We start from the raw sequence: 22,997 nt of genomic DNA on the forward strand, positions 1-22,997 counted from the left end.
GTTTGTGGAAATACTTCATATTCCTTCGGTCAGTTTATCCTGGTAGAGTGCAAGTTCAGGACATCTAGTTCGAGGAGAAAATCTATTGCTTTAACTTGACGTATCTATCTCCTTCAAGTTCAGTGAAACATGTGGTATACCTTTCTTAATATCTTGCTTCACTCTGAGACCCAGTTGTCTAATAATGTTCTCACTCGACCCTTTTTCATATCCAACCATAATCTCACACGATGCCGGGTCAAAGGTGGTGTCTGTGCTTTGATGTTATCTGGCTCAAAGTCTGTCTCCCAATTACCACACTTTTCCTAAATTTCGTCTAATGTTCTCCCATTTCTACAGATTTTTATATTCTTCTTCGTCCATCTATATTTCTGCCATGATGGTGTGACATCCCCTCTCCCCCGCAAGCCAAGATCTGCTACACAGAGGGTTTCATCTCTCATCGTGAGGAATGGTTCATTTCTTCCCATACGGTGAAGGGGGGACTGAAGTCCTCACGTTCTCCATTCTCAATGACTTAGAACAGATTATCTCTCACCCTTACCCATATTCCTGACCGCTGTGACCAATCTTCTAATACTGTGCATCTGTGTTTTTTCACTTCTAATCATTCTCGCTGGAAATCCACAATCGTGCCACCACTTGGTTCATCGAGCCACATCCTCAAACACGTATCTATTTTAACGGCACCTCCCCCTCCAGCAGCCCCTTCTAAGCGTAAATATTGACACCTCAACAAAGGTGACTGGAATAACTTACGAGAATTCTTGTCTGGCTTTCCTTAGGATAATGACTGTCTTTTATGTCGCGGTCATTGTTGTGGAAATGGAAGCATCTATCCCCCTCCTTTTCGAAGACGATCCCTTCTTCCAACCTATAATCCAACCGTTCCTGTTCTGAGGTCATGCAGGCAAAGGATCAGTAATATGGACTTGGGAAAACTCTCCTTCCACTGGCTCCCATTCAGCTTTTCTCATTGCCCGTGATCATTGCAGGTACGTTATCCGTGAGGCAAGGTGTTCCTTTATTCAAAGGAAGTGTGATAACCTCTCGTCGTCATCCACTGATAAGTCTCTCTGGTCTTTAGCTAAGGGCATATCTGACAACTTCTGTCGCTCTCCCTTTTCTTCACTTTTCCCCTCTGACGATACTATGAATGTTTCTACTGTAGACAAAACGGTTTTCTTTAGTTCCCGTTCTTCTCTGACTCCACTTTGGATGACTCTAACATTCCTTCACCTCCTGATGCTCCTCTTACTATTCCTATGCCTCTACCCCGTAATTTCTTTTCGAACTGTCGGAAAAGCGCTTCTCTCTCAGAACACAATCAAGGCTTATGGTCCTGATGGCATCCATTCCCGTATACTGAAAGAATGTGCCTTTAAACTTGCACCTGTGCTTGCTCGTCTGTTCCGTTTCTGTTTAAAAACCAGAACTTTCCTTTCTTCTTGGAAGCATGCGTTAGTGTATACCATCCCTAAGGAGGGTGACCGTTCTAACCCCTGTAACGATCGTCCTATTGCTTTAACATCTACAATTTCCGAAGTATTTGAATCCCTCCTCAACTCCCATATTCTTAGACATCTTGAATCTCACAAACCTCCTCTCTGGCCTATCTATTTCCGAGGATGTTGATGGATTCGATGGATTAGCCTCCCTTCTCTTTCTCCATCAACGTGGTGTCCCTCAAGGTTCTGTTCTGTCTCCTACAAATCTTCTTTTATCAAGGTTTTCTTTTCTTCCACAAATGACCCAATGCACTCATACGTTGACAACTCAATACAGCATTCCTCCACATCTTTCAATTCTGCTCCTTCCTCTCACATGATCTGCATATCCTCTCGACACAACTTCCTCAATAACTTAGACAGGATACATCAGCGGGGATGGACGAAATATGGTTAAAACTAATGCCTTCAAGACCTAGTTGCTGCCCATCTCTCCATCGAACATTCCTCATATCTTTCTTTCTCATTTGACGGTTCTGTAATTCCACTATTTGACTCAGTGAACATACTTGGTATCATTGTAACATCCACTCTGTCTTGGAAGCCCATTACGGATATAGCTAAGTTTGCCTCTATGAAACTGGAGATCCTGTTTTGACGTCGAAATTTCTTTTCTTCCGAGCAGTGCTCCGTTCATACAAAGGATTGATCCATCCTTGTATGGATTACAGCTCTCACATCTGGGGTGGTTCGAGCTCTATATCCTCATATGACAGAATTGAATCCATAGCGATCCGACTCATAAATTCTTCCAGGATAATTTCAAAACTCCCTCCGCTTGCCCTGCACCGCAATGTTGGTTCTCTTCCCCTCTTCTATAGATATTGCTTTGGGTTTTTGTTCCCGAGAGCTGGCTGCTTGTGTGCTCCCACCTCTAGCTAGACCACGCATTACTCGGCAAGCTGCTGCGTCACGTGATTACTATGCGGTCGTCGGCATCTCAAGGGTAGGCCGGTTTGATACCTACTTCTTTCCCTACAAATTTGGAAACTAGACTTTCTCATGTCTTTCCCAATAGCTATGACCTGATTCATTCTAAAAGACAATTTTTTTTTTCACTTTCTCCAAAATTTGTAGATATTTTCATTCTTCTCTTCTTTTTCCCTTTCATTAACCTTTTTAGATTTCATTTAAGGCCCGGCCTTGATGTGGACTTTTCTCCATGACTGGAGCCTCCAACGTGGTGGTCGAGACTCTCCTCAACCCGTGGTGGGTGGCTGAGATTCCCTCCCAACTGTGGTGGGTTGGTGGCCATGACTCCCCCCCTCCCTCAATCCCGGGTGCTGCTCCATTCAGTGTGTCTGTGGCCGCGGTGGGAGCCACACACGTCCGTCTCGTACCTCTGGATGTGGTCTGGCTTGACGCGGAACATTTCCGTGCGGAAAGACTTTTTGTAAATCTCTGATTCACTTAAAACCATCAATTGCACTTCACGACTTTGAAGAAATCCCTAGAATTATGAGCAGGTTATCATTACAACTTGGTATATCTACGTTTCCACATACAGACACGTGAATGCCGTTGCCACGGCAACTTGTGTGACGCGAAATTTTAGTGGAATGTGAAGCTGGAGGAAATTCATTGCTGTTGATGTTGTTGTTGATGTTGTTGTTGTTGTTGATACAGCCATGATAGACGGCCTGTACGGTATGTACTGGTGTGTGAAATTGGAACATTTTCATTTATCATGCTTACGTCTGCGTATTTATTGGTACTGTAAATGAGAGACTTATGCAGTATCTATCTATCTATTTATTAATCTCTCTCTCTCTCTCTCTCTCTCTCTCTCTCTCTCTCTCTCTCTCTCTCTCTCTCTCTCTCTCTCTATATATATATATATATATATATATATATATATATATAAAATCTTCAGAACGAATGACAAACTGTTACATCAAAAAAAGTATATATATGCACAGGTCAGCCACAGAAAGGTCATGGTGAGGCCATCTCAGGTCAGCCACGGGTCGGAAAGTTCTACCTGACCTGGCTCGTGACCCCGAGGTCAAGTTGACAGAAGTCTTTCATGGATTAAATCAGTCATGAAGTTGCATCTCAAGTTCTCATAACTTGAATAATTCTTCCCAGTGGGATCTAGGTTCAACCAGGATTCCACAGTGTTCCTCTCCTGATCACAGGTTTGAACTAGATATCAGTGAACATGTTTATACAATCTATTCGATAGATAGATAGAAGCTTTGTGTTGGCATTAAGCTCTATCATGTTGGCAGACTCTGACACCATAGTCATGTTGGTGGACGGCCGTTACCAACACTTGTTTTTTCCCCTGACTGAAAAACACGAAGCCAAGCACAACCCTTACATGGGATGTTGTTATAACACAGTCACATCCTACGGACGATATTGGATGAGAAATTCTTTTTCTTAATACAGTGTTGTATGTATGTGGAACCCACCTTGACACGAGGCTTTGTGAGGACTGGCAGAGTATCAATGAAGGATTCATCTCGGGTGGTGGAAGAATTGTTTTTATTGAATTCTCTGAACTGAATATAATCCCAAAGTCTTCCACTGGGAAATGTATTGTCAGACTGATCCATTGTCTTTACTATATATTGGGGTTATCTTTTCTTCTTGATTTCTGATACGATTTTTATCTTATTATCTAAAGATACAGTATGTAGAGTCTCATACAAACATCGAAGTGGATACACATTTCCTAACGCTGATGTGATCATTAGAAAACGGATGAACAAAGGTAAGACAGGATGGTAGATGGTTAATGACACACTTTACTTTTTAACATATCTTGACCTTTAATGACCTTTAATGACCTCAGCATCGACGATGGATAAACTACTGTTATTCTCTTCTTCTCCAGTGAAGTTTAGACACTGGGACGAGTCAATCTATATTTACATAGACTCTCAAAAAAATATTCATTCATCTACCCGAACTGCACAAGATTATCTGGATTCATCATGATTAATCATCTGGATTAATCTGGATTAATCATCTAGATTCACCTTGATTAATTCAATCTAGTTTGAAAATATTCCACGTCTGGGAGCACACTGTGTAAGGGGTTGATTGTCCATAACCACGTCAAACCCTTGATTAAAAGCGCTTTCCATCAAGGAAACAAAGATGAGTTACCTCCATTCAGGTCAAGGAATGTGACAATATTACTGATTGAAGTATCATCGGTATTTAGACCAATAAACCACAGCGGAAACTTCAAGTACAACGACAGTGGTAATATTAACGAACACACAATATTAACATCGAGACTAACAACTTGAGACTCACTGTTAACTTTTAAGAACTTCGGGTCGTTGACCAGATCTGTGTTGTTACGGCTGTGAATGACTTAATAACTGTACGTATAAAAGATGTTAGTAATCGTATCAACCATTTTGTTACAGTTTGGATATTACTAATCCTACTGCGTTTGAATGATGCAATAACAACGAACTCTTTATCAACTCTTTATCAATTCCTGATCAACTCTTTATCTACTCTTTATCAACTCTTTATTTACTCTTTATCACCTCTTTATCAAGTCTTTATCAACTCTTTATCAACTCTTCATTAACTCTTTTTTAACTTTATCTGCCAGACTGGAGTGAAGTTCTCCATACAATGATCATTAAGCAGTTCAAGGATTTTCTCACTGTAATCACTGTAATTAATCACTGTAATTGTAATCAATGTAATTGCAATCACTGTAACTGTAATCACTGTAATTGTAGTCTTGATATCAGTATCTAAAACATTTGACTTATTGGATTTTGTTTGTGTGTGTGTGTGTGTGTGTGTGTGTGTGTGTGTGTGTGTGTGTGTGAGTGAATATCAATGAAATATGAATCATGTCTGTTTAACAATTCAAGGTCTATGCAAACCTCACAGGAGGCAGCAGCTGAGGTAGACCTCCAACCTCACAGGAGGCAGCAGCTGAGGTAGACCTCCAACCTCAGAGGAGGCAGCGGCTGAGGTAGACCTCCAACCTCACAGGAGGCAGCGGCTGAGGTAGACCTCCAACCTCACAGGAGGCAGCGGCTGAGGTAGACCTCCAACCTTACAGGAGGCAGCGGCTGAGGTAGACCTCCAACCTCAGAGGAGGCAGCGGCTGAGGTAGACCTCCAACCTCACTCCACCACACTCCCTTGTGGCAGAATCTCCTTCAGGCGTTGATTGACTTCCTCCCTCCCTCCCTCCCTTCAAAGAGACGAGGCTTCCTTAAACCCCCTCCACCTCCGTTCGTCCAGCCCACACGAGACTCTACTGTAAGCGGATTTCTCCTCAGCGACGCCTCTGGATCCCGTCCCTATTCTCAGGATCGTCCAGCGGCGACCGTGGTCTGAGGAGGCGACTCTGTGTGTGTGTGTGTGTGTGTGTGTGTGTGTCACCCATTTCTCCGAGATGACTCGTCGCTGGGCGCGGACTGGTGGACTCCCTGAGTCACGAGTCGGACTAGTGGGATAGACTCTGACTTGTACCTGGTACTTGTAGACACCTTGAGTCCTCTCCTCCTTGTGGACCCTGAACTCAACATGGGCTTGTCAAGGTAAGGTCAAAATCTACAGTATTTTTTGTTCCTCTGAAACTTGTTATTTTTCATCCTTTATCAAACCTTTGATTTACCCATGATAAAATATGTGATACAGAGTCATGAGGTGTTGATAAGTGAATCATTAGATGTCTATACCAAACGTATTACAGGTCTGGTTTCTAACAGTAATCAATGGTCTCGAACGTCCTCAGGTTTTCATTCCAGGTCATGAATTAATCACAAGGTCACTATGTCAGTGTTCCACAGCGGCACAAGTGTTACGCAGTGAACTAATCAAGCTAAAAGATGCATGGTGGTGTTGCTGTGTTAACCTGTGGTGGTGTTGCCTAGTGCTGAGATGTGTGTGTGTGTGTGGAGGTGTGGTAGTGTGGTAGAGGTGGTGGTTGTCATGTGGACTGGTTGGTGGGGGTGTAAATGAGTGATTGTTGGTTTTGAAGGGAGGTTGGAGCGTGGTAGTGTGGGCAGCTTTAACTCCTCATTTTCCTCTCGTGGTGAGTTACGAAGCGAGGAGTGGACCAGCTAATGACATGACCACGACGGTACGATCCTTGAGCACGACGGTACGACCCTTGAGACTACGGTACGACCCTTGAGCACGACGGTACGACTCTTCACAAAAGACATGAACTGATGAAGACGACAATAGATATGTATGTATTCTGTGAAAGACATGCACGGGATAGACTGAATTGAAACGATGTGGTATAGAGGGAGCGACGTGCTGTTAGTAGACCAAACCAGGGTACGTGAAACAGGTGGAAAACCATGGTAGGGTCTGTAGGGCCTGGTTGTAGATAAGGGATTGTGGTTATGGTGCATTATGCATGACACCTGGAGAATAGATGTGAAAGGATGCTGTCTTTCTTCGTCTGTTCCTGGCGCTACCACGCTAACGTGGGAAACTGGAGACAACGGGAGAAAAAGAGTTGTGAATCGTCGACAAGACAATGCTATCTGGTGTTCTCAGTTCACAACAAAATTATTCTTAATATTCTTGTATGTTTTGCTCATTCGAGTTCACAACAAGGACCATACGAGTTGTGTTGGCTTAATACCACACAACACAGACGACCGCACAGCACAGAAGACCACACAACACACACGACCACACAACACAGAAGACCACACAACACACACGACCACACAACACAGAAGACCACACAACACACACGACCACACAACACAGAAGACCACACAACACACACGACCACACAACACAGAAGACCACACAATACACATGACCACACAGCACACACGACCACACAACACAGAAAACCACACAACACACACGACCACACAACACAGAAGACTACACAACACAGAAGACTACACAACACACACGACCACACAACACAGAAGACTACACAACACAGAAGACTGCACAACACACACGACCACACAACACAGAAGACTACACAACACAGAAGACTGCACAACACACACGACCACACAACACAGAAGACCACACAACACACACCGTCTGTGTTGTGAATACATAACAGATCCGTGTTGTGAGCGCAGGTGAGACTATTTTCTTGATATTTTGGTGTTTCTTTGTAACTTGTTTGTGTCTCTGTATTTTTGGCAGACTCGGGTGGCCTGCGGAAGCGTGGGTGGCCGGCCGTGGGTGTCTGGACGCCCACCATGCCGCCCTCATGGCCGCCCTCTACACCATCGTGAGTACCTACACACACACACACACACACACACACACACACAAACAAGGATGAGGTCACAGTGTTGCCAACGTTGACATACCCACGTCAACAGGGGTACCAGCTATGTACAACCATGAACCCTGGTATCAAACGCGTGTTATAACAATCAAAATATTGTAGAGCATTACTGATGGCGCTGGATATATCATTCCCTAATGTGTCCTCCCATTACGCGACTAAATACCATGTCAAAATGTATGCAATATTTTTTTTTTCCTCTCGTTGATATTCGAACGCGAGAATGCTTAATATTGGTAATTTTTTTTTGCATATGATGCAAATATGTTTCGATGCAGGCTGCATCATGTATATTATTAACTTGATGATTAATTTATTTTAATGATAATAGGATGAAATCATCGCTATCTCTAAGTCCTTCTTACAAATAACAAAAAAAATGAGCATTTTTTCAATATATTATTCCTATAAGAAAATAAGGGTCATGATTATGATATTACTCTTATCATTAAGAGATAAGATTATATTGATAAAGCTTGTATCATCTTTCATAATTGGAATCGGTGTTACCGGACTCCACCCGCCTGGGGTAACGCCGCGAGTGAAAAGTCACCTTCAGCGAGGATGTATCGCTGGACTACAGTCTTGTCGGACAACTTCTCACTCCAAAGGAGACAATCCTTTCCCTGCTACTGATTGTAGCGCAGCCTTAAAACAGCAGGAATCCTCGGAGAAGGAATAATGATAGTATAAATTATTGTGATAATAATGATTATAATAATGATGATAAATGGAATAAATCATTGCATTGTTATGTTTATGATTTTCTCTCATTTCATTTTGTTCCTCTTGCATTAACATGACGTCACGAGATTCGAAGTATGGCTTCCAGTGAGACAGGGTGAAAGACGCTCTGAGTGATCGAGACCTGAACATACAGGAGAGGGTAGGATAGAGCGAATTTCAGTGTTGTGGTATACTGGGGGCGACGTGATGTCAATGGATTGAACCGTGGTATATGAGTAGTTCTTCCTGGTGGCTACACACTGACATGGCAGCTAGAAAGTGGATGTGAGCAAATGCTTCTTGTTTTTTAACATCTGCCCTTAGCGCTACCTCGCTAACGTGGAAAATGACGAACTAGCATTAAAAGAAATCCTCTTTGTGTTTGGAATTATGAAACATTACGAATATGTTCTGTTTTGGACTTAACGCTTTTATATAAATGGCATATATATGTAAAAGTACATTTTAATCACTGTTATTAATTGATTAAAGTATTATTTTGCTGATTCAATTACCCATTCCAGCTCTCGCTTCTCCTGTATTGTAGATGAGTCACCTTAGGTATCACGAAGCTTTGTTTGATATAAGGTAACAGTCGACAAACGCCCAGCTGCTCGCCTTCAAACACTCGAATGACTAAAAACTGTGATTATTTTGACTTGCCTTTTCAGCTGGTCGACAAATTTCGAGGATTAGATCTTAAAGAGGAAGCTTCGCTTAGGTGTTATGACCGTAATGGGTGATTGGATTCTGTGAAGCGATGCTCAGGTACATAATGCTTCACTTTGACTCATTCGAAGCTTTACTTTTGAACCTGATTCGTTATTGAAGTTATGAATCATGGTATTTTAAGTAAACGTACACTGCTTAATAAAGTATACTTCATCAGATAATAAGGTTATGTCTAATCATTTGGTGATATTTTCCTATTATATAGATGTTTGGTGATTTCTGAATCATAATATCACGATTGTATAAGAATTAGATGACTGATTGAATCCCAATAACATGAATCGAATCGTAATCTTGTCAATCGCTTCCAGGTGTCTCCGTGTTATGAGGGGTTTCCGGTGTGTTTACCTTCGTCACAGAACCAGATTACTTCCTCGATTACTTATTGATCCCAGATGCGTCTATGGGATTACATTAGCCGAAGGAGTGTCAGTTTTCGCGGTAATTCTCTGCACATCCCAGACAATATCGCCCAAACCAATCCATTACTTATTGATTTTACTTTTCGCATCATTACACATTTGGTGTATAGATGTAAAGATACGAGGTGAATAACATTGTATAAGTAGAAGGACTGACAGTGACTGGTTATTGGCTGTAACTGGTAGTTATAGATGGGTGACTGTGAGATGGTAGTGACTGGTAGGTGACTGCAGAACGATAGTGAGTGGTGATTGACTGTACACTGGTAGTGACTGATGAGTGACTGAAGGTTGGCAATGACTGGTAGTGACTGTGGACTGGTAGTGACTGGAAGTGACTGGTGAGTGACTGTGGCGCTGGTAGTGGCTGTGAAGTGGCAGTAACTGGAAGTGACTGGTGAGTGACTGAATGTTGGTAGTGACTGGAAGTGACTGGCAGATTAACTGTCGTTAGTGACTGGTGATTTCCCCGGCAGTGGTCGTCGGCGGTGGTCGTACTGCTGTACCTGTGGAGGATCACAGTGAACGACCCACACCACCTCCAGGATGTGTATTACGGTAAGCCATGACCCCCAGCACCTCCTCCACCTGATCTCTCTACCATCTACTGGTCTGTTTCATTATCTGTCTATGTATCTATATTTCTATCTGTCTTTCTGTCTATCTGTCTATCTATCTATCTATCGACCTATCTATCTGTCTGTCTACTTGTCTTTCTGTCTATCTTTCTATCCATCTATCACTCTATCCATCCATCCATTCATCCATCTATCTAACTGTCTATCTACATAAGTATCTATTCATTCCCGAGTCTACAATATATCATCTTGAGTTTGTGAACTTCTTCTCCATTCAATAATTATAGATTAATCAAATCTGGTCACAATTAACATTTATGATGCTGTGTTCTGGTTTGTGTAGCAGATAACAATTAGATCTGATCCTACGATTCCAATGATTAATAAAGTACAAAGTTTACTCTTGATTAATGACTAATAAAGTACAAAGTTTACCCTTGATTAATGACTAATAAAGTACAAAGTTTACTCTTGATTAATGATTAATAAAGTACAAAGTTTACCCTTGATTAATGACTAATAAAGTACAAAGTTTACTCTTGATTAATGATTAACATTGAGCTTGACATTATAATACTTGCTGTTTGAAACATAAGAACGTTAATCCTGTTGTCATTATAGTGATATCACCCTTGTGAGACGTTGATCCTTAGTTATGGGCAGTGTAATGACCTGGTGTAGGTCATGACCTCCATGATAGCGTGACCTTGGCCTGACCTATGACCTGGCTGCCCCTCAGGTGTGCAGATCTCCTACATCTCTACCCTGGTAACTCACGTCACTCTCATTGGTCTGAGTTCCTTCCTCGTCCTCGGCATACAACAGGTGAGGCATACAACAGGTGAGGCATACAGCAGGTGAGGCATACAGCAGGTGAGGCATACAGCAGGTGAGGCATACAGCAGGTGAAGCATACAACAGGTGAGGCATACAGCAGGTGAGACATACAACAGGTGAGGCATACAACAGGTGAGGCATACAACAGGTGAGGCATACAGCAGGTGAGGCATACAACAGATGAGGCATACAGCAGGTGAGGCATACAACAGGTGAGGCATACAGCAGGTGAGGCATACAGCAGGTGAGGCATACAGCAGGTGAGGCATACAGCAGGTGAAGCATACAACAGGTGAGGCATACAGCAGGTGAGACATACAACAGGTGAGGCATACAACAGGTGAGGCATACAACAGGTGAGGCATACAGCAGGTGAGGCATACAACAGATGAGGCATACAGCAGGTGAGGCATACAACAGGTGAGGCATACAACAGGTGAGGCATACAGCAGGTGAGGCATACAACAGGTGAGGCATACAGCAGGTGAGGCATACAACAGGTGAGACATACAGCAGGTGAGGCATACAGCAGATGAGGCATACAGCAGGTGAGGCATACAACAGGTGAGGCATACAACAGGTGAGGCATACAGCAGGTGAGGCATACAACAGGTGAGGCATACAGCAGGTGAGGCATACAGCAGGTGAAGCATACAACAGGTGAGGCATACAACAGGTGAGGCATACAACAGGTGAGGCATACAACAGGTGAGGCATACAACAGGTGAGGCATACAGCAGGTGAGGCATACAGCAGGTGAGGCATACAACAGGTGAGGCATACAGCAGGTGAGGCATACAGCAGGTGAGGCATACAACAGGTGAGGCATACAACAGGTGAGGCATACAACAGGTGAGGCATACAACAGGTGAGGCATACAACAGGTGAGGCATACAACAGGTGAGGCATACAACAGGTGAGGGACGCTACGAGAATGATGAATCTGATCTTAACATTTAGTGTATGAAGACATGGGTTCGTATCCCTTGTGGTCAGTTATCAGGTTCATAATGTTTGTACAATTCTGATGTGATTATCATCATAATGATTATGTTAATGTTAATTAATGTTAAAGTTATCTAACATTTTTGCAGAGATATTATCAAGTATATCAACAAGAAATGTTAAGTCCTTTACGAGCAACAATGACCTTTGACCTCGAGTGTAATCCCGTACTGTGGTTGGCTGACACAGTCCTGACCCGTAGTTATGGTGCGCACAGACAGACAGACAGATAGACAGACAAACAGACAGACATATAGACAGACAGACACAGTCCCACCAAGCCCCTCCCCCTGGCTGACACTCTGGTCGTCAGGAGATGCTGGGAGGGCGTCCCTCCCCCCTGGTCGTCAGGAGATGCTGGGAGAGCGTCCCTCCCCCCTGGTCGTCAGGAGAGGCTGGGAGGGCGTCCCTCCCCCCTGGTCGTCAGGAGAGACTGATAGCAGGTGTGTCATCCCCTGCAGGAGCGGTGCGGGCTGGTCACGCCCTGGGTGGTGGCCAACATCGCCTTCATGTCACTGGAGGGCGTCTGCTGCATGTACTCCAACATCCTCAGGGACCACATCAACAAGGTCAGCTCCACAACCCATCACACGAGTCCTTAAGACGTTCCACTTGCATTATCCAACTCCCTTGCTCATTTGTGTCCCAGCTAAGGTGATTGGTTCACCTCCCTCTAGCAAACCCCACCTTGTTCCCTCCTCAAATGTAGAGCAATTAAGATCCAACTTCGGGATAGGAATACACCAGGCTATTGAAGGATTAGTAACATCTTTGATGATTCATCTGTTTCTCACGGACATAATGCTTTGTTATCCAGTCACTTCAAGCTTTTTTACCCAGGAAGCTCTCCTCGTCTCTTGTCTCTCACGAGATAATTTGTTCATTCTCTTGCTCAGATATCTCTTGCCTCACAGATATCCCTCCCATCATTTAGAGACTTTATCTCAAGCTCTTTTTATTTTTTTCTTGTGTGTCATATAGAATTTAGAGTCTAGCGTCTTTATCGTGCTGACGATAAAAAAATAGAATGATATTCTTTGGTCTTTCTTTATTCCCTGCGGTTATAACACTATCTTCATCCGTTGCATTCGTTGTCACACATATATTTATCTCGACATTAATCTTAGTCAGTTAAGATCTTTTTTCCCCTGATTATCAGTGCAATAATCTCCTTCCTCTTCCTCCTCCTCCCCGACCCTCCTTTTTATCTTGTCATATCTGCGTTCATATTTCTTTCCTTTACTCTCTCTCATTTCTTTTTATTCTCCTGTTTCATTGATGTTCGTCAGCTTCGTTTTAACTTTTCATCATCTTTTCATTAAATCGTTTTTTTTTGTATGTATATTTTCGTTGAATGTTTAGTTTACACATCACCAATAAATCTCTTTAATTACTTATATATACTTAATTTTCTTTCTGCCTACGTGCTTAAGTGAAGAACCGCAAAATGTTGTGAGTGGAAAGTGCTTTCATGGGGATTTTGTTCTTACACAAGTATAACTTTATGTTCAGATGTTCTATCTTCACTTGTTCATGTATCATTGGAACGTATGGGAAAAGTCTCTCATTTCCATCAATTTCCACTTCCACAAGAACCCAACCCATCCACCCAACCCCCTCAAACACGTATTGTTCCCCCAGTCAATCTATCGCCTTATATCATCATCTTCAGCTACGATTTCCTCTCATTTCAGAAGTTCGACACTCTGTGCAGAGCAGAAGTTATCTTCTTCCTCACCCGAGTTTGTATCAATGTAAGCCAATCTCTCTCTGACTTCGTGATCACAAACGCTCGCTCATTCCCACGCGTCTTATGCAAAAATATGTAAACACAAAAACAAACAAACAAACAAATCCTGCTTTTTAAAGTAAGAAAACTTTTGTTCCCCAAAAAGGGACATAGAGTAGTGATATTTTGGAGTTTGATTTATATGTACATCAAACATCATTGTATTATTCAGTATCTAAATACAGAGTTTGAATTTCATACATTATTCTGTTTGTATCTATTGATTATCTATTATCTAATTCATAAATCTGAATTTCGGAAATATAGATCTAGCTTTATTTTCTCTTTTCTTTGAGTTTCATCTAGCACTGTCTTTATCTTGTGTTGTCCTGCAGGTGTTAGCCTTGTGGGCTGTGATGCGATTCCTGAAAAACATCAGGGCCGGCAGGACCTACAGAGATCCAGAGGCTGTAGAGCTGTGAGGCGGAGGAGGTCATCAGGGAGGTCACTCACACTGGGTCAGAGGTCAGAGGTCAAAGTTGTGACCTCTCAAAAATCATGATGGTGCCAGAGAACTAATGATGACGAAATGGGAAAGTTTTATGGTGGAATGTGGCAAGAGGTTGTTTATTTATTATTTGTTGTTGTTCTTGTTGTTGTTTTGTGATGTAAAGTGACGTTGGCAACCGTCTTTGCATTTTCTGCCAAAGATTCTTTTGTGTTACATTTTCTATCAGTCTCCTGGAGAGGTTCCTTCTTGCTTCCAGGACTTCTTTCCAGGAGATCCTTGCAGCTTCAAGGCTGCGCTACTTCCAGTAGCAGGGGAATGATGGACTCTACTGGAGTGAAGAAGTTCATTGATGAACTGCTATGCCGATGATACATACCCGACAATGGTGGCTTTTCACTCCGGGTGCAACCTTGTGCAGGCGAAGTCCGGTAGCACACACACACACACACACACACACACACACACACACACGTCACTCCATATGTGAAGTTAACTTAGTTCTTTGTTATGATGTTGTGGGCAGCGTTTGTGATCCCATTCTGTTCTATGTAGAACTTTCTTGTGTAGTGAAGAACTCCAATAAATATAAGAAAAACCTGGACTTACTCATTATTCTACAGTGTGTGTGTGTGTGTGTGTGTGTGTGTGTGTGTGTGTGTGTGTGTGTGTGTGTGTGAGTGTGTGTGTGTGTGTGTGTGTGTGTGTGTGTGTGTGAGTGTGTGTGTGTGTGTGTGTGTGTGTGTGTGTGTGTGTGAGTGTGTGTGTGAGTGTGTGTGTGTGTGTCGATGATGGTTATACATAAATCTTCCTTGCAGCACAATATTGCTCTGGGGCTGTGATGATAATGGATGGCATATGATTTAGAAGCAATAATGTTATGAGTATCACAGGTTATATCATTCTGAACACAGCATTTCACTCAAGCAATGACTTCAAACCCGTCTTGTCATTCCATCTCTCACCATAGTGCCCTCAGCGAGGTGTGGTGTGGTGGAGTGCCCTCAGCGAGGTGTGGTGTGGTGGAGTGTCCATCAGCGAGGTGTGGTGTGGTGTGGTGGAGTGCCCTCAGCGAGGTGTGGTGTGGTGTGGTGTAGTGCCCTCAGCGAGGTGTGGTGTGGTGGAGTGGGTCATCGTGGGTCGAGTCCTCCTCTCTCTCTACCCATACATCGGATTGTCTCACTCGACGCCTCTCTTCCCAAAACTCGAACCTCGACATCAAGAGCGTTTGAAACCCACAGTGAGGGACGCCTCTCTCTCTCTCTCTCTCTCTCTCTCGCCGTCTCCAGCCACACAGGGAGACGAGATAGAACGATTGTGCAAATGTGAAAAAGAAAAAGAAAAAAGGAAACATTTTTTTTCTTCTCTTTTTTTATGAGATGAAAATGGTCCTCGGTTTTGATTTTACCGGCTTGCGGTCCCGATGGGAAAATGTTCTCCATCTCTGTGATGGTGAGAGAGAGAGAGAGAGAGAGAGAGAGAGAGAGAGAGAGAGAGAGAGAGAGAGAGAGAGAGAGAGAGAGAGAGAGAGAGAGAGAGAGAGAGTTCCTGGGATTCAACCGAGATGCGACAGAGAATAATGTCTCACGTGAACGTAAAACACTTCCAAAGGAAATGGGGGGGAGGGGTTCAGAAAGGAGGGAGGTACCAGCTCAAAATAATGGGGGTGGGGATGGGAGGAAGGGGGGGAGGGGGTTGTACCACCATGGGGCAGGAGCGCCGCCTGGTGAATGGGGAGAAGGGGACAACAACTTTTGAAGGGTACGACCCTTTGAGCATGACGGTACGACCCCCTCCTAGAACACGACGGTACGACCATTGATCTATGAGTATGTTGGCGTGAGTTTGACCCTGATAAATGAGGGTCATGTCACACGTTAGCATAGTGCCAGAAAGCCTCTCTGTGGCAGAACCAGATTAAACATCGACATTGGAATGTTATTCAACATTCGAAAATTCGCCAACAAATGTAAACAATTCCAGCAGCTTAGAGACTAAGCATCATTAAGAATAAAATAAAATATTTCTGATCTCATTACAATCCCTGTTTTTTTTCTTAACAATATTTACCTTCAGATTAACTATGTGTTAAGTGGCATTATCAAACACACTTTGACAAGTCTTTGTTGGGTTTGTTTTCTTTGTACTAAGAAGTGAAACACATGACAACTTGGACACAAAGTATGTGATGGCTGGCTGGCTGGCTGGCTGGAGGGAGGGAGGAGTAAGGACAATCACCAGCGCCATCTATGATAGGTAGATTCAACGAATGAAATATCATTGCCAAATTCAGCTGTGAAAATGAGTTGCCCGCTGTTTCTCGTCTTACCCATCAAAACAGAAAATGATGGAGCGACGGAGCAAAAATTAGATTTGCATATTTCGAGAAGTGAGGAGGCGAGGACAGTGGAGAGGCGAGGATACTGGAGGGACGAGGACAATGACGAGGCGAGGACAGTGGACAGGCGAGGACAACGCTGCTCTCGACAGTTACGAGACATCGAGAACCTTATGTCTCGAGATGATTTTACCAGCTGGTGCGGTAAGGAAAGGTGAACCAACTGGCGTATTGTGGAAGAGGTACCCAGCTTAGTGCACTGTGGGAGGGAGGGTAGCCATCTGCCACAATGTGGAAGGGATGACCCAGCTGGTGCGTTGTGAGAGGAAGGGGGGAGGGTAGCCAGCTTGGTTCGTTATGGTAAGGGATGATACCAGGAAAGCTCTAGTTATTAATCATCTAATTATACTAATCACCTTTATTGCCAATATGGTAGACAGTTTATTATTTTCCATTTCCGACATTGATCATGCAATTATACGTAAGCGACCACATCATTAATCATGATTATACATACAACATCATTCGTAACATAATCATGCATATAAACCACGTTATTAATCACATTATATTACAACACCGTTGATCATATCATGATTGATCATATCATACAACACCGCTTAATTGACCATATCCTAATCACACATTTCCTGCCACTCGGTCATATCATACATATGACGCCACTGCAGTAAGTGTGGAATACATATAACACCATTAATCATCTCATGATCATACATAAACCTTCCATGTATGATTGATCCTCTCACCTCACCTTCCTTAAAGTTTCCTATTAATAACATCATCAACTCATATCTCCACCACGGAATAATATTCTAAAAGAGATTTTTGGCAACGAGACACAAGAAACCAATTTCTGTCACTCATAAGGGCGAAAATTAGCGGCGGATTGCCCTCTTACACGCAGAAAATTGCCTTTTTGGTCGGGATGGAAAGGAAGGAGAAATAAGCCTCTCACACGTGTCTCTGTAGTGACATATTTAATACTTCCTTTGTTGGATAATGACACGAACTTAGTCACGTGTGTGTCTGTGTGTGTGTGTGTGTGTGTGTGTGTGTGTGAGACTGGTTCTGGAATCAATTCTCTCATGTTATAAGAAATGTATGATTTTTTTTTTTTACTTAGATTTTTGCCTAACCTTGTAAACATTGTAGAACATAATCGTATTTACTGTGTCTATATCTATGCTCAAAGGATATATATATATATATATATATATATATATATATATATATATATATATATATATATATATATATATATATATATATAGTTTTTTGATAACCACATCACATTGCCACTGGACAGCCTCTTGTTCTGACACCACATAACACCACAAACCAATACTGCACAATATCATTGCATGCCATATAGTACCAAGACACAGCACCACATATTACTCATACCACCACCACACACACCACCACCACCACACACATCACCACACACACCACCATCACCACCACACAGCACCACCACCACCACACACCACCATCACCACCACACAGCACCACCACCACACAGCAGCACCACACACACACCACCACCACCACATAGCACCACCACACACACTACCATCACCACACAGCACCACCACACAGCATCATCACCACCACACACATACAACCACCACACATACCACTACCACCACCACACAAATCACTCACACAGGGCAACCTGCATCCACACCACACACTCACACACTACCACACACCACACAATACCACACACAACCAACCTACACTAATGATACCGCTACATCTACCTTAAAACAAGAATGATATTCCTTTCTCGTTATCTCAAGGCCGTGCTCAAGGCGTCGTACCGTCGTGCTCAAGGTGTCGTACCGTCGTGCTCAAGGGTCGTACCGTCGTGCTCAAGGTGTCGTACCGTCGTGCTCAAGGGTCGTACCGTCGTGCTCAAGGTGTCGTACCGTCGTGCTCAAGGGTCGTACCGTCGTGCTCAAGGTGTCGTACCGTCGTGCTCAAGGTGTCGTACCGTCGTGCTCAGGAGTTAATCATACAAGTGGGCCAGGGTTGTTGACTTGGAGGTGGTTGTACATTAAGACGAGGGTCTTTGACCCATCTGCCGTGAGTCTTGTAATCACTGGGTCTCCTCCTTAACGAGAGCTTAACGACCCATTTCGCCAGCTGCTGATTACGGTGGACACTGCTGTAGCCACTCAAGAAAATTAACAGGGAGGTGAGCCGTGTGTGAGCCCCCCCTCACCCCCCTGTCATGAGGAGGCTTCCTCATGTTTCTCATTCCCTTACACTTTTCTCGTACACACTACTTTTCACAGTTTTCCTCATACTCTCTCTCTTGTTTACACTTTCTGTTCCTCATACACTCTCTTCCATACACTCTTCCTCATACTCTCTCTCTTGCTTACACTTTCTTTTCCTCATACTCTCACTTGCATACACTCTTCCTCAAACTCCCTCTTCCTCATACTCTCTCTCTTCCTCATACTCACTCTTCCTCACACTCTTCCAATGGTATGATACACTTCTACGCAGCTTCTTCATGTCTCTCCCTCATACTTCTGTTCACCTGTCCGATCCTCATACTGTAACTCTTATGACACAAAGGTATAACACTTCTCCCCCTCCTCCTGACTCACAGTTTCCTCATTCTTCATACTACCACAATGCTCACACACCGTTATGCTTGCACTGGCCAAATGGAATCTATGCTGACCCTGATGATCATCATGCTGCCTATTCTAGCCTTAACGACTATGCTGATTCTAATGACTATACTGACTACGTTGACCTTAATGACCTCAAATGACTATGCTGATCCGAATAACTGTGCAGACTGCACTGACCTTAATGACTATGCTTAACAACCCTGACCCTAATGACTATGCTTAACAACCCTGACCCTAATGACTATGCTTAGCAACGGTGACCCCTAATGACTATACTTAACAACCCTGACCCTAATGACTATGCTCAACAACGCTGACCCTAATGACTATGCTCACTACGGGTGATTCATGCCCTCGGTGTTTCCTGTGCTGACGGTGGGTCGTGTTGGTGCAGGAGTAATGAGGAGCCGCTGGTGTTCACGAGGCACTGGTCTTCCTCTGCTGATGATGAAGATGATCACTTAGTGGAAGTAATGTTGGCCAGTCATCCCTGGGTGCCAGGTGGTCGTCCCTGGGTGCCAGGTAGTCGTCCCTGGGTGGCAGGTGGTCGTTCCTGGGTGCCAGGTGGTCGTCCCTGGGTGTCTGGTGGTCGTCCCTGAGTGCCGGGAGGAGGGGGGGGGTGGTCGTCCTCGCGTGGTGAGCAGTGGAGGAGAAGGAGTGACTACAATATCGCCTCCTCACACTCGAGGGAGCTCAGGTAATGACTATTGTCAAGATGGTTGACGCTTGTCAGGTTAGTATTGCCTTCATCTCTCTCTCTCTCTCTCTCTCTCTCTCTCTCTCTCTCTCTTAGGATCAATTCCAAAGGCTCCTGCAGCCCGAGGCTGCGTTACTTACAGGAGCAGGGAAGTGTGGGTGGGCGACCTACCCGGGGTTCGAATGTGAACTAATATATATATATATATATATATATATATATATATATATATATATATATATATATATATATATATATATATATATATATTCCTATATAAACATACGTCTATGGACACTCATTGCTAGAGAGTATACCAGTGCGAGTATGTGCAGCCTGGAGGTATACTGTCGAGGGACGTATACGAAAAATAGTATACAGAAAACGAGTTGTGGCCAATCAGAACTATAATGACTTCCTTCGTCCGCGTGGACAACAGAGCCAAATCCAATCCAGTCTCGTCTGTGGCAATCTGACACAGCGGACCGTGCCTCAGATTGGTCCATTACCCAACCCTGATTGGCTGCTGACACGCTAGAATGTGGCCACTGATTGGTCTATTATCCGGGGGCTGATTGGCCGAAGCGCCCACAGCGTGGCCACCGATTGCTCAGTTAGTGAGATGTGATTGGTTGGCCTGATTGGGCCGGACCACTCACAGGGAAGCAAGAAACACGTCAAGTTTTGATTGGCAGAACTGCTCCTGTCTTGACGAATGATAACTGAAAGATTTCCCCGTCCGTCCATTTATCGGAAGCCAAAGGAGGCAGTGATAGATAGTGTCATGGATTGAGAGAGAGAGAGAGAGAGAGAGAGAGAGAGAGAGAGAGAGAGAGAGAGAGAGAGAGAGGTAACGAGGAAAGAGTTTAATGCATCACGAAATTGCAGAGAAGCGCAGGAAAAAAAATTGTAAGGACCCGTTTGATTATCTTCCTTAATATGAATTTCTCTTCTCTCTCTCTCTCTCTCTCTCTCTCTCTCTCTCTCTCTCTCTCTCTCTCTCTCTCTCTCTCTCTCTCACACACACACACACGAGAAATTACATGAATGTCTCATTCTTACATGGAGTTTAGGGTGTCTGTGAATTGGTGGTTGGCACAAGCATTGTGAGAGATAATATGAAATGAGAAAGTTAAAGATGATGAGGCACTTCACTCCCGAAGTCATGGTGAGCGAGTCAGAACTCTGCATCACTTCTCTATAATACTGACTTTCCCTTCTGGCTTAACGTCCAGTCTTGTTGCTTAAGCCCGGCGAAGATGCCACTCTCACTTGTCATGTATGTAATTCGTATTATGATACGTATGTTAAGTAATAAAAGTCAAATCAAAATGGAATATCTTCTTTTTCAGTGATATGTCTTTGTGATTCAATCTCGTAATCTCTTTTGAAATAAGATTCCAGTTCATTTTTGCCTTTGAATCAAGAAACGCCCGGTCGTAGTGAAACAAACAGACGATTGGGACCGTGTACTCAACGCCATCTATGGGTTAATGACAACACTACTCACTCGTCTTCAGTTAATTTCCGCCTCTTGCGCGTCCGTGTAGTCAGACTGTTTACATCTGAGCTCTCGAGACGACGGCTTCGGAACGCTTCGGATAATACAACTTCCTGAAGCGTCAGTTCGGCAAGTAATGAATGAATGACTTGTTTCGGATTACTTAATGAAATGTAAGCTATTCAGGGTTTACGTAATAGAGTTAAGGCATTTGTAAATACCCTATGGACATTGAATCTAATAGATTTTAACTGGAAATCAATTACACCATTTTAAAAAAGGGTCAGATGAATTTAGAATTTTACGATGTTAAGAGAAACAATATGATTATTAGCTCATTTGAGGAAAGAGAATCTTTTTTTCTGCTTCGTGTGTGTGTGTGTGTGTGTGTGTGTTCAGGCATAAAAAAAAGTTCACTGGACTCTGAGGCCATTGAAACTTTAAGTTGAAGGTACCAACCACAGTGTCAACATTTCCCCATTTCCGTTCGGTAAGTCGGCGCTTCCGGATGAGAGGGGAAACTACAACAGGGGGAGGAAAAAGTGTACATCAGGTTCATTGTGTGGAACATGAGGTGTGTGTGTGTGTGTGTGTGTGTGTGTGTGTCGGGGTCCGAATGACATGGTCCTATGCGGCTAGACCATTCCTCTACATTCTATTAGTGTTCCAGGACCTAGATCGGCAGCATGTGGCTCCCACCCGCTGCTTCCCGTAGCTTCTGTGTGGCGAATGACCTCACGAGGATTGGTCGATGTTTTTTTTTTTTTTATATATTTATCATTTTACCACCTCAACAGACATGGCTTCATTTGGGTTATTCTTTTGCCACCAACATGTCTGATATTTCAAATCTATCTATCTATCTATCTATCTATCTATCTATCTATCTATTTATATATAGATGCGAAAGGTTACTTCACAACTGAAGAATTCTAGCCTTTATGTCGATTCGTTTTTTTTAGCTGTCTTGGGCTGGCGTGATCGAATCCTCTGTGTTGTCTGACCCTTGCTCATCTTGTCTACTTTTATAAGTATTATAAGAAGATTACTAGAACATAAATGGTTCTTATCCTACTTAACACAACTTGGACCATCTGCCTATCTGAGCTTGCGCTGGATAGCTGAATTAGGTGTCATAGCTTTGATCTAGTTAACTACTTCTAACTACTTCTAACAAGATGTAACATTGTTATGTATGACAGCTGGAGAACGGATGTAGGGCCGTTGCTTCGCCTGTTCCTGGCGCTACCTCGCTAACGCGGGAAACAGCAACACAGATACGAAAGAAGAAAGAGAAAAAAAAAAAAATGTTTAATTACATATAACGAATCATATCAATTCGTAGACGACCTCACGACTAACACGAATATAAAGATTTGATCAAATCAGTTCCAGTAATTCAAATAATTCTAGCAGATTCGTGTAGTAAATCGTACCAGACTTATAAATTATCATTTATCACATCCACGCGAAT

The 22,997-nt window shown here is 43.3% G+C and overlaps 1 protein-coding gene across 3 annotated transcripts; it reads left to right on the forward strand.

The window, feature by feature from the left end:
• The first annotated feature begins 2,822 nt into the window (after window positions 1-2,822).
• LOC139763741 (uncharacterized) lies at window positions 2,823-14,908 on the forward strand. 3 transcript variants are annotated; one of them, XM_071690052.1, is made up of 8 exons: window positions 2,823-3,155; window positions 5,379-6,036; window positions 7,631-7,718; window positions 10,135-10,216; window positions 10,976-11,061; window positions 12,540-12,647; window positions 13,773-13,832; window positions 14,203-14,908. In XM_071690052.1, the coding sequence occupies exons 2-8, from the start codon at window positions 6,023-6,025 to the stop codon at window positions 14,287-14,289; spliced, it is 525 nt and encodes a 174-aa protein (XP_071546153.1). In that variant the 5' UTR covers window positions 2,823-3,155; window positions 5,379-6,022; the 3' UTR covers window positions 14,290-14,908. The 3 variants fall into 3 exon arrangements, with proteins under 3 accessions (XP_071546153.1, XP_071546154.1, XP_071546155.1); XM_071690053.1 differs by having other exon boundaries at window positions 2,823-2,974; XM_071690054.1 differs by lacking the exon at window positions 13,773-13,832.
• Window positions 14,909-22,997: the final 8,089 nt, after the last annotated feature.

Source organism: Panulirus ornatus, chromosome 3 (genome assembly GCF_036320965.1).
Source record: "Panulirus ornatus isolate Po-2019 chromosome 3, ASM3632096v1, whole genome shotgun sequence".
Classification (NCBI taxonomy): Eukaryota; Metazoa; Arthropoda; class Malacostraca; order Decapoda; family Palinuridae; genus Panulirus; species Panulirus ornatus.